Source organism: Cynoglossus semilaevis, chromosome 10 (assembly GCF_000523025.1).
Source record: "Cynoglossus semilaevis isolate Cse_v1.0 chromosome 10, Cse_v1.0, whole genome shotgun sequence".
NCBI classification, from domain to species: domain Eukaryota; kingdom Metazoa; phylum Chordata; class Actinopteri; order Pleuronectiformes; family Cynoglossidae; genus Cynoglossus; species Cynoglossus semilaevis.
In genome coordinates, this window is record NC_024316.1 from 13,293,807 (window position 1) to 13,311,499 (window position 17,693).

At 44.8% G+C, this 17,693-nt stretch overlaps 3 protein-coding genes across 3 annotated transcripts in view; all 3 read right to left on the bottom strand.

Moving 5' to 3' along the window:
- Nucleotides 1–2,287, bottom strand: part of hoxc5a (homeobox C5a) — a 3,855-nt gene extending 1,568 nt beyond the window's left edge. Inside the window, exon 1 of the mRNA XM_008318907.3 lies at nucleotides 629–2,287. Within this exon, the coding sequence (XP_008317129.1) occupies nucleotides 629–1,124 (496 nt within the window). The 5' untranslated portion in view covers nucleotides 1,125–2,287. The remainder of the gene's footprint in view (nucleotides 1–628) is intronic.
- Nucleotides 2,288–2,427: 140 nt separating this feature from the next.
- hoxc6a (homeobox C6a) lies at nucleotides 2,428–4,789 on the bottom strand. Its single transcript, XM_008318906.2, has 2 exons — nucleotides 3,766–4,789; nucleotides 2,428–3,276 (listed from the first exon to the last, which is right to left on the bottom strand). Exons 1-2 carry the CDS (start codon nucleotides 4,160–4,162, stop codon nucleotides 2,960–2,962), a joined length of 714 nt encoding a protein of 237 aa, XP_008317128.1. The 5' UTR covers nucleotides 4,163–4,789; the 3' UTR covers nucleotides 2,428–2,959.
- Nucleotides 4,790–14,323: 9,534 nt separating this feature from the next.
- Nucleotides 14,324–17,145, bottom strand: hoxc8a (homeobox C8a). The gene is made up of 2 exons (XM_008318904.2): nucleotides 16,310–17,145; nucleotides 14,324–15,051 (listed from the first exon to the last, which is right to left on the bottom strand). The coding sequence occupies exons 1-2, from the start codon at nucleotides 16,743–16,745 to the stop codon at nucleotides 14,735–14,737; spliced, it is 753 nt and encodes a 250-aa protein (XP_008317126.1). The 5' UTR covers nucleotides 16,746–17,145; the 3' UTR covers nucleotides 14,324–14,734.
- Between the last annotated feature and the right edge of the window lie 548 nt (nucleotides 17,146–17,693).

The following is a 17,693-nucleotide window of genomic DNA, read 5'->3' on the forward strand; positions in this document are numbered from 1 at the left end:
TGCTCTTGTGCTGCTGGGATGTTTGCATGTATGGAGACACACAAAACAGCAGTCAGTGAGACTTGTTTCGTGTTTTTTCTTCTTCCTTGTGTCCATCTGCACAGGCTGTGTTATAGAAGAGGCAGCAGCGCTATTCAGATCTTTAGAGGTGAAGAGTTCATGATTGGGTCAGGGCATTGGTGTTTCCCAGAGTTCAATTTAAGGCTAAAGCTTCTCTGTCTCTCTCCCTCTCTCCCTCTCTCCCTCACACACACACACACACAGAGAGAGAGTGTGTGACACTATGTAAAAAAAACAACACATGCAGCCTCAATAAAGACTATAAAGCAAGTCAGGAAAAAATAGCGCACAAAGCTGAATTTGCAATATTATTTCACATCACAGTTTTGTTCTCTTATCCAATTATACAGCCATAAATCAGGGCGCAGATCACCTCTTCACCGTAACAGAGCAGGTTTACGAGCAATGGATGCCTTTGTCATAAAATTTATGACCGCGAGTTTTTATTATTTCCTGCGTTTGGCCTATAAAACTCAAGAGGGAAAGTGGAACGGGCGAAAAGAAGTGTTGGTTGAATCAGAGAAAAGCGCCAGAGTCGCCCTCTCCAGACAAAACAGACAAACTTTACCGTGGCTCATGTGCAGTTTTGTCATCCAGGGGTAAATCTGCGGCGGCTGATCACTGTCCTGACGCTGGCTCGCGTTCGTGTTGCGTTTCGCCGCTTGCGTCTTCTCCGCGTTTCTCTCGCCCTCCTGGCTCACGCAGCCGCCAACGCCTCCGCCGGATTTTGCGCTCCTCTGCGGATCTCTGTCCGCCATGCGCCCCAGCTGCGCAGCGCCGCCGCCGCCGCCGCCACCGCAGCAGTTGGCGTCCGCAGACGAGCTGCTGGAGACCATGGCTATCTGTGGTCCCCGCGGCAGAGCAGGATCAGCAATGCCACGCAGGCTAGTTTGCATCTCCTCCCGTTCCACGGAGGTCGTGGGGACGGGACAAGTAAATATTCCGTTCACATTAACGTCCTCCAAGTGGCTGGACGCGCGCCCGGAAAGATCGAAACTAAACATTCTGTTAGAAGTTGTCTCGCTTGTTTGCCTGAGATTGCAGCTGTCAACATAAGAGCTCATGGTCAACTCACCAGCAGCAACACTTTTTAAAAACAAACTAGACCGGGCTGTTGGTGCTGGAGGCGGCGGCGGCGGCGGTTTCCTTGTTGGTGTTGATCATTGCTTTTCTTTGGAGCGCGCTTTTGGCCAAATTCACAGCTGTCTGCCCTAAAAAATAATCCAGGATTTATAGGTGGAGTAGGCTTTGGTATCTTTTTTTATTCTTGATCCGACGTGCGCTGCCCAAATATGGTGTATTTGTATGGGATCACGTGCACATGTTGGCCAGTCATAAATTGGCTTTGATACTCAATGGGGATATTGATGAATAGGAGAAACGTGTCCGGTAAACTTTGAGCTGTTGGTTGCTCAGGACCAGGCAGGGGATCTTTACGAAAAAAAGGGCACGACAGTAGGACAAGAGCGTCATCTGGCGTCTGGTATGGGGCAAGACGGTCACAGCAGCGGTCACGACTTAGTGCCCTCAACACAACACGAGGCTATATAACGCCCAACAACAAAAATAAAAATAAAAAAATAAAAAAAATAAAAAATAAAAATAAGTAATTTTTTTTGTTCATGAAGCGAAATTTGGTCTTTGGAAAAATCCAGTGATAACTCGCCTACGGAACCGCCGTGACGCGAAATCTTTCTTTGTCACCAATGTTTAATCCATCAAGTTCGAAACATCCATCAAATGTTTCAATAATCAATATTTACAGACCATGATCTGTTAACAACAACAACAACAACAAACAGTTCCAATCACTCAGATCTCTAGCCTTCAATCCCTTCATAATTAAACAACACCAGACCACACACTGGGTTGGCTGCGTACTTTCATCAGCCTCATTATAATTAAATTGTACTCGGAGACCGCACACTGAGTCCTGTGTGTGTGTGTGTGTGTGTGTGTGTGTGTTTTCATCAGCATACCTTCATAAAGTCACGTCCCTTCTGTGTGATGTCACATGTGTGTGGTGTCCACAGAAACACAGAGTTCGGGGAAAAGTTTTACAAATGTTTTATTTCCATGATACACAATTACATGACAAAAACATGACGTCGTAACTCGGAACGGAAGTGTACAAATCTATATCTAACGAGAAAATGCTATCGGGTCAATAGGTCGGGGGTTTAAGCGCAGTTTTATGTTATGTTATGCGGCGTCTATCAATGCGGCTATAAATGCACACGAGTCCTCACAGGGTGGACGTGATATTCTGCTGTGGATTATATACAGGCATGTCGTTCGTGGGGGATTTTTTTTATTTAAATTTTTCTTTTGTCTCTTCGTGCAACTTTCATGTTGATGCAAAGAACTTTTTCTTTTCTTTTCTTTTTTTTCTCATTCTGCGAAACATTTCAAGAACCAGACTGTGGTCTGTGGAAGTGTCCGCCCGTGGAATGTGCGTGTACAATACTGACAGAAGTCTGCTCCAACACTGTTGTTATTCAGTGAGGTGACCAGGAAGTTCACAGTGGTGGATTAAGGGCATAAATACACACAATTTAACTGGCGTGTGAAATAACACAGAAAATAATACTTGATTTTTTTTTATTACTATCATTATTATTATTATTTCACAATACAGATGTGACAAGGCAAATAAGATAAAATTTTTAAAAAAGGAAAAAACTCAGCTTCAAATGTCACTGGGGGTCGAGTGAAGGGGGGGAGGTCAGGGGGAGGCCATGGTGTGGCTGAAATAGTTTGATTTCTAAGGCTCAACACTCCTGTGGTCAACATGGGATATAGGTGGGAGATAGCCAGCATGCAGTGGAGCTGCTCTCCAGTCCACGAAGGGTTTTTTTTAGGTAGTTATGTTGGGTTAGAATGGTCACCAGGTGATGGACTATTCTTTCTTCTTCTCTTCTTCTTCTTCCTCCTTCCCTTCCTCTGTCGCGCCGCTGCGGTCCTCCTCTGGAGGGGCTGCTGTCTGTTCACTTCCAGTCACCGTGGAGGTCAGGTTGCTCTCCTTCTTCCATTTCATGCGTCGGTTCTGGAACCAGATTTTGATCTGGCGCTCAGTTAAACAAAGCGCGTTGGCGATTTCGATGCGTCTGCGCCTGGTCAGGTAGCGGTTGAAATGAAACTCCTTCTCCAGCTCGAGTGTTTGGTAACGAGAGTAAATCTGACGTCCTCTGCGTCTGTCCGTCCCGTAGCCCACTCCTGCTGGGTCACAAAGTCAAGACACCCTTTTTAATTTGGTTTTACTCCACGTCTGTGAGACTTTTCACATTTATACATACTTATTTATTTTAAAAAAAAATCCTCAATTTTGTCACAACAACGGTGCGAAACTTCTGCCCTATATCTGCTGTGTAAATCGACAAAGAAAAAATATATCAATCAATAAATAAAAATCAACAAATGTCTCTCAGGACTTATTAAGGTCGATAGTGTTAAAAATAACCCCAGCATCCTGCTGTGTGTGTCCTCTCTGTGTCTCACGCTCCTGATCTTTGCTACTATATCACTGCTAAAATGAAAGCTGTTTGTTTGCACATGCAAAGGCCCGGCTACAGGACGGGGGGATACGGTCATGTTTTATGGGGTCATAAAAAGTAACTTACTCTCTTGGTAAGACATATCGTAAAACTGACCCATTCCCTTAATTTATTTGTCGTAGTAAAAAAAAAAAGAAAAAAAGAACCTCACCGTTGTGTGAGTTCATTCGCGTCATCCACGGGTAGATCGGGACGTTGCCTTTCTGATCCTGCGCTCCTGCTCTTCCTTGATCCAAACTGTACTCTTGAGCAATGTGGCTCTGTGTGTTGAGTCCCATGTTTGTTTGTCTGCAGCTGGGGAGCACGTCCTTGTCCTGGAGGAACACGTTTGATCCATAGTCATACTGTGCCCGGCCAGAGCCGAAGACCACGTTGTCTTGTGGCGAGTAGAAAGGTGTATATATCCGATTCTGGGTCACAGCGGCACCGTACGACGAAAAATGTCTGACCGTGTCATAGGTGGTGGAGTTCAGTGGGACGTTGGGCAGAACATCTTGACCGCCGGACAAATGGCAGGAGAGCGACGGGTTCGCGAAATAAGAATTCATACCTTGCCTGTAGCCCTCTCTCCAACTCTCCCCACTTCTTTGATCGCTGTGTTCAGTCTCCCTCTGAGTGAAACCTCTCTCCCCGTCTCTGTCAACCAACCACACCTTTCTCCAAGCTCCGCTGCTTTTCCTCCACTTTCTGCCTCTCCGCGTGGACGTGGGCTACTTTGAGGATTCAATATTATTAATTTCCAATCTCCGGTTAAGACGCACAAACCCGAGTGTTATAGCTGAGGCTTGGCTCGCTGAGAGACAATATGACAGCGTCAGCTGACCATTCTCCACCAATTGAGAGGCAGGAGCGCAGGGGAAACTGTAGCTTTTAGCTCAGAGCTTGAACATTACTGCTAAATGCCGATAAACACAGCGTGGATTTGGAGCGGCACACTGTGCAGCTCGGCTATTAGGAACATTACTTTCTTTCTCTCTCTTTTTTTTTTTGGACGTGAACTTTGAGAGATGAGGTGTTTGTGCAGGAAGTGTGCTGCAGACGTCACTCAGTGATCAGTGATCAGTGATCAGGGGTTTCATTCTTACACCGAGTCAGATTAATACACATGAACCCGTGTCTTCACAGGGTCAAACGGGCATTAAAGACATATAGTGAGCTATAACACAGATCAGCCATTATCTTCTCTCTCTACTGAGTGTGTGTGTGTGTGTGTGTGCGTGTGTGTGTGTGAGTGTGTGTGAGAGAGAGAGAAAGAGAGAGAGAGAGTGTGTGTCAAAAAAGTCACTTTTTTAATTCTACCACTGCAGAGATCTATTATCTCCATGTTGTCATCTCACAGCTTTCTTTGTTGTGTGGTATAACAGCCCCCCCCCGTCCCCCCCCCCCCACCCCGTATACCACACAGGGGAGGGTGTCTAAAATGAATATTGACATGTGTTGTTTATCGACGACTTTCTAACATACTGTGAATGTTTCCAGCCTGTGTATGAATTATCCGGCATGTGAACAATCTCCATGCATTTGCAGTGCGGCGGGGGGAGGGCGAGGGTGTAGGTGCTGCTAAGAATGCGTTTATGGTCTCTCTTCACTGAGGGCAATAAAACAAGTGACGTTCCCCAGCTCTCCAACAACTATCTCTGCAGCAAAACCCCTGCAACAACAGCAGCAGCAGCAGCAGCAGCAGCAAATCTCCCCCAACTCAGAAAACGAGAGCACAGCGTGTGGAAAATAGTGTTCACTGAGTCCAAGCGGTCAAATAACTGCGTCATAGTTGATAAAACTCCAATCTGTGAGTGAGTGAGCGGAGGAAGATCCTCCACAGGTAAATGAAGCTGCGGTGGTTCACACCGAGACTGAGCCGAGGATCCTGCAGCAGCTATATTTACAGTCAGGGGAGGCGTCGTAAAGATTTGTATCATTTCAAACACACTGTGTAAATTCCTCTGGAACACACACACACACCCACACACACAGAGAGAGATACAGGAAAGACGACCTGATAATTATCTCAGCAGTAAATGATGGGTTTGAAAACGACTTTCGAGGTGTTTTCTTTTTTTTAATGGAAAATAATTATCCGAACCTGAGCAGGGGGTGAGACTGACTGTGAGACTGTGCTGCCGCTACATGTGTAAGAATCACTCATTAACAAAAACAAAGGAGCACACAAGTATTATTATTATTATTATTATTATTATTATTATTATTATTATTATTATTATTATAACACCAATAAACTGTTTTTAACTCCCACTTTATTGTTGTTATTGTTATCGTTATTACTGATATAATTCTTAAAAAAATAAAAGCGTCCTAAATAATGACCAACTACACTCCACGCACCGATTTCCATCGATACATTTCACAGTCAGTATGTCCGGGCTTTTGGCGCGAGGCCATAATGGATACCAATGAAATAATCGATAGGCTTATTGAAAATGTCTGTTCAAACACAGTCGCCGTGGCCACAGCAGCCTCTCGGTGCAGCTCATTGATTTCCTCAACAGGCTGAGAGACTCACGGCACTGTTTGGTCTGCTGTTTGGGAACCTGAATGCCCATAAAAGAGACGGGAACAAAGAGAAGGAAGTGGCTGCTGCAATAAAAGTTTCCCCTTCAGTTTATTCGTGGCCATATGTGACATCCGCGTCGCGCGAATTCGGGGGCAGACGAGGCGCACAGGCAGGAGGCCGGGGCAATAAGAGCTCAGCTGAGCTGGGGTTGGTTGGTTTTCTGTCGAAAATCAAGGAGAGGAATTATAGGATAATGTAGTAGAGAGAAAAAAAAAGCACGAAGATATTTTTTATTCACTTTAGAAAAATTGGTAATTCTAGTTTTAATGTTGTGATGTGGATGTTTGGTGTATTAATAAAGGGGCAATAATTTAAATATAAAACCAAAAATAATACAAAAAATAAATATTGAGTGTGTGATGTACATTTGGACTTTTTTAAAATTATAGATTGAGAGAAAAAAAATTTAAACCCTCAAAAGTACTGTTTTATATTTTGTGTTTATTAATGTTCTAAAATGTAGCATATATATATATAAATATTGGAAGCTATTTATTTTTTTCAAAAAACGTTTTAAAATAACACCGATCGCCCTGAAGCCAATTGTCATGCACAACTCAGCCCGAACCTCCCCCTCCAAAAAACACGCCGCTCCATAAAGTCCAGGTTGTAAATAAGGGCTGAACAGTGAGGCCAATGTGTGGACTGGAGGGGTCGGAATGCAGCAGAGGCTGAGGCAGTGTGCAGAATTAGAAAGGTCATTCTTTCCTTCGTGTTTTAGTGTTTTATTGCGGCCCGTGAGCGTGGGGTTTTCACGCAGAAGGCAAGGCAAAAGAAAGGAGAAGCCGTTTGGTGTCCACGTCCTCATGACTGACACTGTGGCAGAGAGAGAGAGAGAGAGAGCGAGAGAGTGAAGACCGGCAAATTATTCACTGTGGATATTCTCCAATTATTCTTTTTGTTGCAAAATAGACATTAGTATTATTAGTATTAATACCATTCCTATAATTGCTAATATATTATTATTATTATTATTATTATTATTATTATTATTATTATTATTATTATTATTATTATTACATTCCTATGCATCCACTTCCCTGGGCTGAAGGCCTGGCTGCAGCAGCAGCAGCAGCAGCAGCAGCAGCAGCAGCCTGTTCCCCTGCAGCAGAGGCCCGGCTGCTTTTGTATTCTGTGCTGCAGGGGCTGCAGTTATCAATATTCAACATTACACCATTAGTCAGTATTAGCTCTATGGGACGTGTAAAATCTCGACATTATCAGCCATGATTAAACACACAGCTAAGGGAAGGCAAAAGTCTGGTCAGACCGCGATGCTTTTAACTCCCCCTCCGCCTCTAACCCTCACTAATAAGGACTAATTCACATACTAACATTGTAAAGCCCCCCATAAGCACTTTGCCATCGCTGGCCGGTCCAATTAATGTCCGGAAGTGTTCGACTTTATGCTCGTTAAGCACTCAGGAAGCTGTTGCCCGATGTGCGCATGTTGATCCACACATCATAAATTATGACCATTAGTAGGCAAAAGTTGCGTCCTGTCGGGATTAGTGGGTGAGGTTCTAAATGTGGTGATGCGGACAGATGCATGACTTCATGGAGTTTTATGGGAGTCCATCTCTGCTTTAAAAAAAAAAACAACCCAACAAAACACACACACACACACACACACACACAGACTGCAAATGCTCAGCTACACACGGTGGTTTTCCACCAGTCTGCACTGGATCTGAATGTAGCCAACAATTCAAAAAGCCTCTCTCTCTCTCTGTCTCTCTGTCTCTCTCTCTTTGTCTCCACAGTACAGTGGACATCAGAGGAAGCTTCACTGCGCATAAGGAAGAAGGAAACAAGGAGGCTCTGAAGGTGGAGTGAGTAACAAAAAGGACACATGACAGGAGCAGAACCTGGTAAAGACAGACAGAACCATCAGAGCCGACTGAAGGAAGGACGTCATGGATATAACACACACACACACACACACATTTCCCAGACAAATAATTTTGTGAAGACATTATACTAACACGTCTTCACCCACACAGACTAAAAGAGGATATTATTTATTTTTTTAGCCTAATCTTAAAATTACAAACTACAATTTTTTTATTCTCACTTAATGCAGATACTAAAAAAACCGGATTTGTCTGATGTTACGTTTGCGTAAAACCAGTCATCTTCACGATAACAACAAGGCTAATAATGCTAATACTACCAGATACTATGCTAATAATGCTAATAATGCTAATAATAATAATAGTGATAATAGTAATAATGCCAGTAGACATACAGTATGCAGACACACACACACACACACACACATTATTTGGCTCTTCAACATACGTCCTTGTTTATAGGTGCAATGCAGGCCCTGAGATCCTTATGTTTTACTTTATACTTTGATTATTTATAGTTGGCTGATTTCAAATATAAAATCCCACTCTATACACACACGCACACACAGACACACACAGAGACACAAACACTGGTTGGCTCTGCATCATACTGCTTTGTTTTCAGGTGCAATGCAGGCCCCTCATGTTTTATTTTATACTTATTATTTATACTTGGTTGACTCCCAAAACACACACTTACACACACATACACACACACTTACACACACACACACACTCATTTATCCCCTTCTGATGTGTGTTGCCAATCCTAAGTTTATTTGACAACTTGACACCTTTAATGTTCAATCGTTCATCCTCACCACATCAGACTGTCGTGATTACCGCTGATGGGTGGTATTTACAAGTCACTGCCGATTGTGTACTGTAAATAAAATACACATGCTAACTTCTCAACACTGTCGTCAGTCATTACGTCACACAGCTGCAGATTCCTCGACGCGCGGCGTCACATCAGAGCCAAACTACACGCAGCCAGTAAACAGATCTGCGTTCCTCCTCCACAAAGTCACCGCAGCAGATCCGCGGACACACTGCTCAGCGTCAGCCCCGAGCAGCTCCTCTCCGGCGGCCGAGTATCAGCCGGGTCAGCTGACATCCGCAGTGGAAGCCAGCAGCCATAAACAACAAGCCTCGACACCCACCCCTCCACATCCACACATGCAGCGCCCCGCAGGTCGCTAGGGGGCACTGTCGTGCGCTTTGTGTAACATTTTAATGTCTGTGTGCGTTATGTGTTTATGTGGATGAGTGCGTGAAATTCGGTTTTTTGTTTTTTGTTTGCACAGACGGGACACAGCGCGTGACAACAAGCAGGAAATGCGTTATTAGATCAGATCAGTCAACACTGTTCACCTGTCTGGTCACAGCGGCCTCTGAATGATGACTAACTTTACTATCACTAGATAATTCATAACCACACAGTGGCCCAGCATCTGTACACAGGGTTTAAATGGTGCTGTTTGCTCATCCACTGCAGCAGCAGCAGCAGCAGCAGCAGCAGCAGTGGAGGGACAGTGGCAGTGAGCACCAGCAGCCACTCAGGCTACAGGGTCAGGTCACAGAGCAACACTATCACACACACACACACAGACACACACACAGAGTGAGAGAGGACGCCTCCGCCTTCTCACGGTCTCACACTCTCCGCATCACTCAACAATCCAAAGCCACTAATCCACCAAGCACTGAGGCTAAAACAGTGAGAAAGAGCGGCGTTCACCCGCCGGGTCCTACCTCAGCAGAGTGTCCGCGGTTCGTGGCGCTGAGAGGTCACGATGGCGATGGGCAGATATCACCCGCGCGCACGTCTCCCCGTGCGCTGCTGGCTGCCTTCGCGACGCGACGACAGGGAGATCATGGCGGCACTCGCGGCGTCTGTTTACCAGGGGAAGGGATTGTTTCGCCCAGCAGCCTCCGTTGATTCCTCTCTCCTATAGCCATTCTCTGCTTTATTGCCTCCGGGGAGGACATACGCAGGCAGTGGATGGTAGAGGCGGCGGCACGTCCCGAAGATCCCTCTGTCAGGAAGTCGGAGAGCGGATGAATATGACTCTGAGCAGCGGTAGAATATCACAGCAGTGCGTTACATGTTCGATTTAGGGACAGAAATCAGCTTTGTACGCCCCAGCTTTAGTCTGCTGCTGATACAAGGGAAGGACTAGAGAATAGACAACAGCATAAAGTTCATGTTCATAGAGCGTGTGCCACGTGGCTCGCTGCAGCCAATCGCAGAAAGGATTCAGTCGTAAACTTTTATTACTCAGCTGTAAATTTCTCCCTTTAACAACCAGGAATGTTTGCACCCATCTTTGCCTTCCTGTTTTTGCAGATTGTCACAAAACTAAAATTGGTCTCACTCCGTGTGGGTGCAGAAAATCCAGCATATGTCACAGATTATAAGAAATATGACAGCTCCCCTTTAATGGACAGGCTGTGTGCCAACATGTAGCCGAGCTGTACCCGAGCCAACGGGAAATAGGAAATAAAGGAGGGCGAGAGAGAAGGAGAGGGAGGGGAGACCGGAAAGGAGGCAGAGAGGAGCAGGGAGAGACATGGAGGGAAGGAGAGACGTCTGATCAAACTGGAATCAGACTATGGCTCCATGCAGGGCCTGGGTCTCACTGTCCTGTCTCTATACATGGACCACAGTCCAGAACATGTCAAACATGACTTCCTCCTCACGACCAAACCAACTGAACAATCCAGGTGAAAACACAGTGTCCATAAGAACACGTCGAATCCCACATTAGGGATTCGATTAATCGCAAACAAGTACCCCTAAACTGAAATACCAGGTGGTGGAGATTTAACCTGCAGAGATCGAGCTCGTGGATTCAAACATATCGACTTCAACAGTGTAAATCTGGGTCAGAGTCTCGGCGGGTTTCGAACACCACACGAAAAACGTGATACACGTGAAAAACGTACATTTCAAATCTCAGAAACATGAAAATCAAGGAACGGCATCCTCACATGTAACTATTTCATGTTCTAAAACTCCCTGCATAGAAACACAAACACATGATTAAATAAAAATATTATTATTATTATTATTATTTTTACAAGAAAACGCTCGAGCTGTGCGTCATTACGCACGGACTACATCCAGGAAACCCACACATTAGCAGCGAGTGATTCCTCAAAAACAGTTGAAATATATACACAGGACAGATAGTACACGATACCACAAGTACATGAGCAAACACGTTTGTATTACGTACTGGAAACGAGCGCCCACGTCGTCGTCACAGGCCGCGTCTCCACACTGAGCCTCGCACACACTCGACAGCGGATGCAGCGCCATCCGAGCTGCGCTTTTACACCAGCAATAAACTTTACAGCGGGTCCAATAAACTTTATTGGTAATGTCAGCCCTATGGTAAAAGTACACAAACGCGCACACAAAAGGACAATCCACGGTGCATGTGGGAAACATCCGGAATCTTCTAAAGAAGGGGGAAATAAAAGACGCAAAAGATGCGCCGTGGTGACGCAGTTCACGGGAAAATACAAAAACAAAACAAAAAAACAACAGCAGGAGGGACTAAAATGCTACAAGACCAGATACTAGTTTACTTTTTATATTTTTTATAGATATTTCAATTACAGCATATACTATTGACTAGACTGGGATATTTTTTAAAAATATTTTAGTCTTTAAAACTCTTAAATCTTTCGATGTTCATTTGAATCGACTTATCAACACTCTCGGGTTTATTTATTCATAATTATATATTTATGTTTTTAAATAAAAATGTAAAATTAAAAATGAATAAAACATATGACACACTGTGTTGTAGTTGTGTGTGTTTTTTATTTCCATATACGCCTTTATCTACCTGTACAGACGGAGACAACACTGACCGAGGACGCGTTAAAGCCCTGAAAGTAATAAAAGTAAGTTACAATCCAATAACCGAGGAGGTTGAATTATTAGTATTCACACCGTGTCTGCGGCAGCACACAGTATTAGTACAGTTTATCCAGACAGTGGAGTATGATAATAGGCCAGAGAAAAGCAGACAGACTGGACGCACCAGCAGAGGCTCTGAATAATTTAGATCCGTGACACTGACTCCGAGCACACGGAGAGACGACACTGTCAATTAGCCCAAAAGCACGGCTCCATAAGAGCAAGTTGGTTTTTAAAAATTAAACAAAAGAGATGCAATAAAAGTGAGTTCGGGCCTCGAGAACATTAGGAGGTGCGGAGGGAGGAGAGTCTGAGTCCAGACAGTGGAGGTGGAGAAGAAGGAGATCCAGTTTCAAGGTTGTTTTTAAAGTCGGATCACATTTCCAACGAGAACACAAACGAGCGTGTTCTCAGCCATTCATCAGTCAGTTAAAAAAAAAAGTGACCCACATTTATAGATTTTAACCATGTTGCCCACTCTGGGAGCCCATGTTGGGTCGGTTGTTTTTACCACAGCTGCCGCTCACGTTGGCTTCATCCTGATGGAGGGAAGAGGATGACGCACAAGGTGTTTCCCGCACTTGTCCCCAGATCTCACGCGTTTTCCAGGTTTGTCTGGACTGAAAACCTGCCGCTCTGTCATTATGAAGTCAGATGTTTGTTCAGCTCTCATCACTCATCCGAACATTCATTAAGGAGGGTTCGGTGTCCTCCCCACAGAGGGGAAAGGCCGGTCTTATTATGAAGATGATTACAATTATTATTATTATTACTGTTATGGAGAGGATGAATCAAACGCGTCTGTGGCTTCAGAGGGTTCGCCCGCTGCGCAGGAGACGCGGCGCCCGGCTTTAGAAGAAGCCATAAAAGAAAACATCTGCAAACAGCGCACGTCTGGCGCTTATTTAATCGATTTGGTCGAAATGAGACAAAGTTTACGTCACGTGAAAACAAACGAACAGGAAGCAGTTGCGCAGAAAAAAAGAAAAAGAGAGAGCGTGGTGAAAACGTCAACTTTGCCGTTCGGTCGTTTCCCCCGTGAATGGACGATCACCTCGGTGTAAACAGTGATCCGCTGTGAGAAGTGGGGCAATAATGAGCTCTGAGTGTCTCAATAAAAGTCTAGGACTGGAGTCAAGAACAATATAATGGACGTGTAGACTGACGTCAGACTGGGGTTCGACCCGGTCATTCCGCCCACACTCCATGCGGCCTAATTCTGGGTGAGAACGCTATTGAAAATGTTTTATTATTTTATACCATCAATGAAACAAGCAACGGATCAAAAAGAAGAAAAAAACTCAGAAATGATGTGTGAGTCATCTGGTTTATTCGTGATTTTACATCAACAATGGCGGGGGGTTTCGGGGACGGGACGGGACGGGGCAGGGAGGGGGGGCACAAATCCGTCTTTCACAGGAGAAACACCAGGAAACGAGCATATTGTTCACATCAATATATAACAAGACGTACATAAAGATTATATTCAGTGCAAAAACAACTACGCTATATCACCAGCACGTTAAAATAAAAACTCCCTTTAACTTTAAAATCCTTGTAATTTGTAGCAGGTATTATCATACACAGTAACATGTGCGTCATAGGCAGTTTTAGTTGTTGGGGAAAATAGCTTGCAATCATGTCAGAGCGATGCCACTAAGTGTGGAGTAGAACTTCTGCAAAAGGCGTCGCTCTGAGTTTAGGTAGTGCCGTGGTACAATCGTTCACTTTTGCTCGCTTGGCTTGGAGCTAATTGTCTTCCCAAGACTCACAAATTGTCTTCAACAAGTGGATATAACTGTATATCGGGTAAATGCTACATACATAACTTAATCATATAAGGTTTATATAGAACACTTCTAAAATTAAAACCGTACGAAATCTCTATATTCAGAAATCTCTATTGCAATTTCCCCCAGGTTTAGGTAGCATCAAAGGATTTCAAACGATTGCATTTCCCTGGTCGTCCTAGAAAAACGTGGTGTGTGTGTGTGTGTGTGTGTGTGTCAGGGCCATTCACGTGGAAGCAGTGGAACAGCTACAGTCACAGTTCGAACCCCAGGGTGTGTGGAGCTGCTGTGGTGATGTCTGAAAAACATCTAATACTAGGTTAGAAGGCTACACTTGACTGAACACTTCTGAAATGTTGTCTTTGTTTTTTCACTCTTTGTTTGTTTGTTTGTTTGTTCTCTTAAATGTAGACTTTCATTTATTTACAACACAGGTCGGAGTTGGTTTGTTTTTTTTTTTTCTGGAAGAAAAAGAAGTCATTTTTAAAGCAAATGTTGTTAAATACAATAAAAAATAAAAATAAAGGGATACAATTGTTTGTTTGTTTTTTTTTTTCAAAAAAAAAGAATTATAAGAGCTAAGCTGTTTGGTAAAAAAAATAAAAATTAACGTGCGCTTTTACGGATTTACCCTTGGTTTTTTGTGGTCAGGGCGACAGCTCAGGTAAAAATAAAAAATATATTTTTCGGAGGTGTTTCTTGAAAACAAAAAATAAAAAATAAAAAAATAAATGGAATTAGGATATCTGTGAGGGCGCTGTGTGTGTTTATGAGAGCATTATTAGTGGGATTCCTGTTCCCTCTGGACAAAATAAAAGGGTGTCGTCATGAAGTGGACGCTCTCTGCTCTCCTTGTGACTCCTCGTCTGTTTATGACACCTCTCTCTCCCTCTCTCTCCCCTCTCTCTCCCTCATTCTTTCTCCTTTTTCTGCCTTTTTCAGCCATATAACAATAAAAAGGGACCATAAAATCACTCCTTGCTCTCCTCTTTCTCCTCCACTTCTTTCTCCTCGGCCTCTTCCCCTTCAGCGTCCTCGGTGCCTTCCTCCTCGCCCTCGGCTTCGGCCTCACCCCTCTGACCCGGAAACTTGTCTTTGTTGTTCTCTTTTTTCCACTTCATCCTCCTGTTCTGAAACCAAATCTTCACCTGCCGCTCGGTCAGGCTCAGGGCGTGGGACACCTCGATCCTCCTCTTGCGGGTCAGGTAAGGGTTGAAGAGGAACTCCTTCTCCAGTTCCAGGGTCTGGTACCGACTGTAGGTTTGTCTGCCATTCCTTCTTCCTGGGGCTTGAAATATGAAATAAAGCCAGAGGTTAGCTGCAGTCACACCCGGATCACCCGGATCAACTCTACCATGACGCCTGGCCACACTCCCTGTAGAAGTGTCAGGTCAATTAAATTGAATTTAACGATAAATTATGACGCATTTCCTGTTTTTTAAATTTAGCAGCTCTGTCTACAGGTCTGCTAAATTATTATTATTATTATTATTATTATTATTATTATTATTATTATTATTATTATTATTATTATTATTATTGCCCAGGACTTAGTGGGTCAGTATGAGGAGACAGTGTCCATTAATTATTAATGATTATTATTTATATTATTTTTCCCACAATTCACTTCTAGCAATGTTATCAAACTACAAGCAAAACTCGTGTGCATTTTGTTTTCGGTTTCTACCGATTCAGTACACGCACACACACACACTCTCTCTCTCTCTCACACACACACACACACATAATAGCCAGAAAAGGGGGATACCGTGGAGGTGAGGTTCAGCTAACAGTGACAGCTGCTGGAGGCAGGGTGATGTTAGATGTCTCTCAGCAGATACAGATGAAGCTACACCTGTGTGCAGTTCATGATGGTCCGTAAACGGGACGATAATGTCATATCCACCCAGGGTTTGTTTTCGTTTTATGATCATGACTCTGAGTCTGAGCCGCATTAGGCCTGAGGGTCAAATAACACCCCCAGAAAAAAGAACAAACAAACAGTCAGGGTCGTTGGTGATCGGGACGGGCTGTTTTGCAGCTGACCCTGCTGTCACTCTGCTGCTGCTCCTGGAGGAGTTTGTGGCAGCATCATATTTTAGCCTCTGACTTATCCATCCCCGCCGCTGCCTCTGGAGTTTGTGAAATATCTAACGTGAGCGATAATTGACTTCAAAGAGGTTGGTGTCACGAGCTGAGGTCGGTAATCGACTCTGTTTGAACACACGGCTCCTCAGCCCTGTATGGACATGTGCTGCAGAGCAACAGCAGCCTGCAGTGCAGGTTGTATGTGTCCCATCATGTTCCCTCACTTATGACTCTATGGCTGCACAACACACTCACACACACACACACACACACAGTCACACAGTCACACTAGTGTATTTCCACATATATATACAATATGTATATATATGGAGAGCATTTATGTGTTTAGGCAGGGAATGTTATTGAGCTCACATGCACACACACACACGCACACAGAGAGACATGAACGCGCAGCGATCAACAACAGACAGAATAGGAAATAATTGTACGATTCTGACCGTGGGGTCTCATCCAGGGGAACATAAGACTGGGAGAGGAGTTTTGATTTAAGTGGCCTTGTCCTTCTCCGGGGTTAGAGCTGCTCGACGATTTACAGTCTGGATATTGCGCTAGACTCGCGTCTTGCTGGGTACCATAAAGCGTTTGCCTCGGAAGGGCTTCATATCCATAAAATTTCGTCGCGTCCCCGTGGCAAGCCAGAGCGCAGGGGTTTTGCTGGTATCCGGGATTCGAGATCCCCGTGGTGCCGTGGTGGAAAAAGTCCTGCACGTGATGGGACGGATGCTGGAAGCCCGGTGCCGCTGCCCCCGGTCCGTACACCAGCGTGTGGCTGCGGGCGACGCTCTGTGGAAACCTGCAGTCGTAGTAAGTTGGCTCCAGTGACTCTCCGCCTTTGTACTTAGAAAAAAGAGGGTTAACAAAATAGGAGCTCATGTTGAGTTAGCATCCAGCAGACGGACTCTCTCGCAGCTGAGGATCTCCAGTAGGATGACGGCAGCCTTTTGTTTGGTGGTCCCAACTCGCACAGCGCACACAGGCGGACAAACCGGAACTGGGAGAAACGCTGCCCCTTTGGACAATCTACGGCAGCTCACTCTGTCTGAGCCGATCCTCTCAGCGGATTCCCCTCGCGGTCGTGAGTGTGAGTGTGTGTGTGTGTATGTATGTATGTATGTATGTGAGTGTGTGTGTGTTTTCTTCTTCTTCTTCTTCTCTCTCTCTCGGGCTCTGCTGCCTCAGATCCGACTCATGGCTTGTGCTTTTGGATGTGCGTTAGGTTTAAAGCTGACTTGCTCGACCGGCACAGGCTCAGGCTGCTGCTCTTTTCATTCTTTTTCCTTTTTTTTTTAAGCTTCCCACCCAGTCACCCCCCCCCTTCCCCCCCCTCTTCCTCCACCCCTTCATCTTTTCTGCGACCGTGGTCCGACGTGGGCCCTACGTAGATCCACCTTGAGAGGAGCTACACTAATCATAAGCAACAACCCAGCAGGCTTTAAATGTGATCAATGTTATATTTATAACAAAAGGCAGAGCTGAGATGGTGGAAGTGTGTGTGTGAGTGTGTGTGTGTGTGTGTGTAGAATACTGCATTTCCACTACAGGCTGGATTTATAGTCCCAGCTTCTTTGTTTTTCTGTATGTAGGTTGTGAGGTGTGTACAGCAGGGACGGTTTCCTCTCTGTAAACCAAGAAAAAAAAACCAATCCTCCGTGAGCTCGTGCTCGTCCTCTCGGGCCCGATTGAAGGTTATTTACTAATTCCTCTAAAATAGCCGACCTTCTACGGGCTCCGCTGGGTCAACGCGGCATTTGCGAGGGCCGCAAAGAGGCAGAACGCGGCGCTGCACGACGGCAGGCGAGGCGCGACAGGGAGGGACAGAGG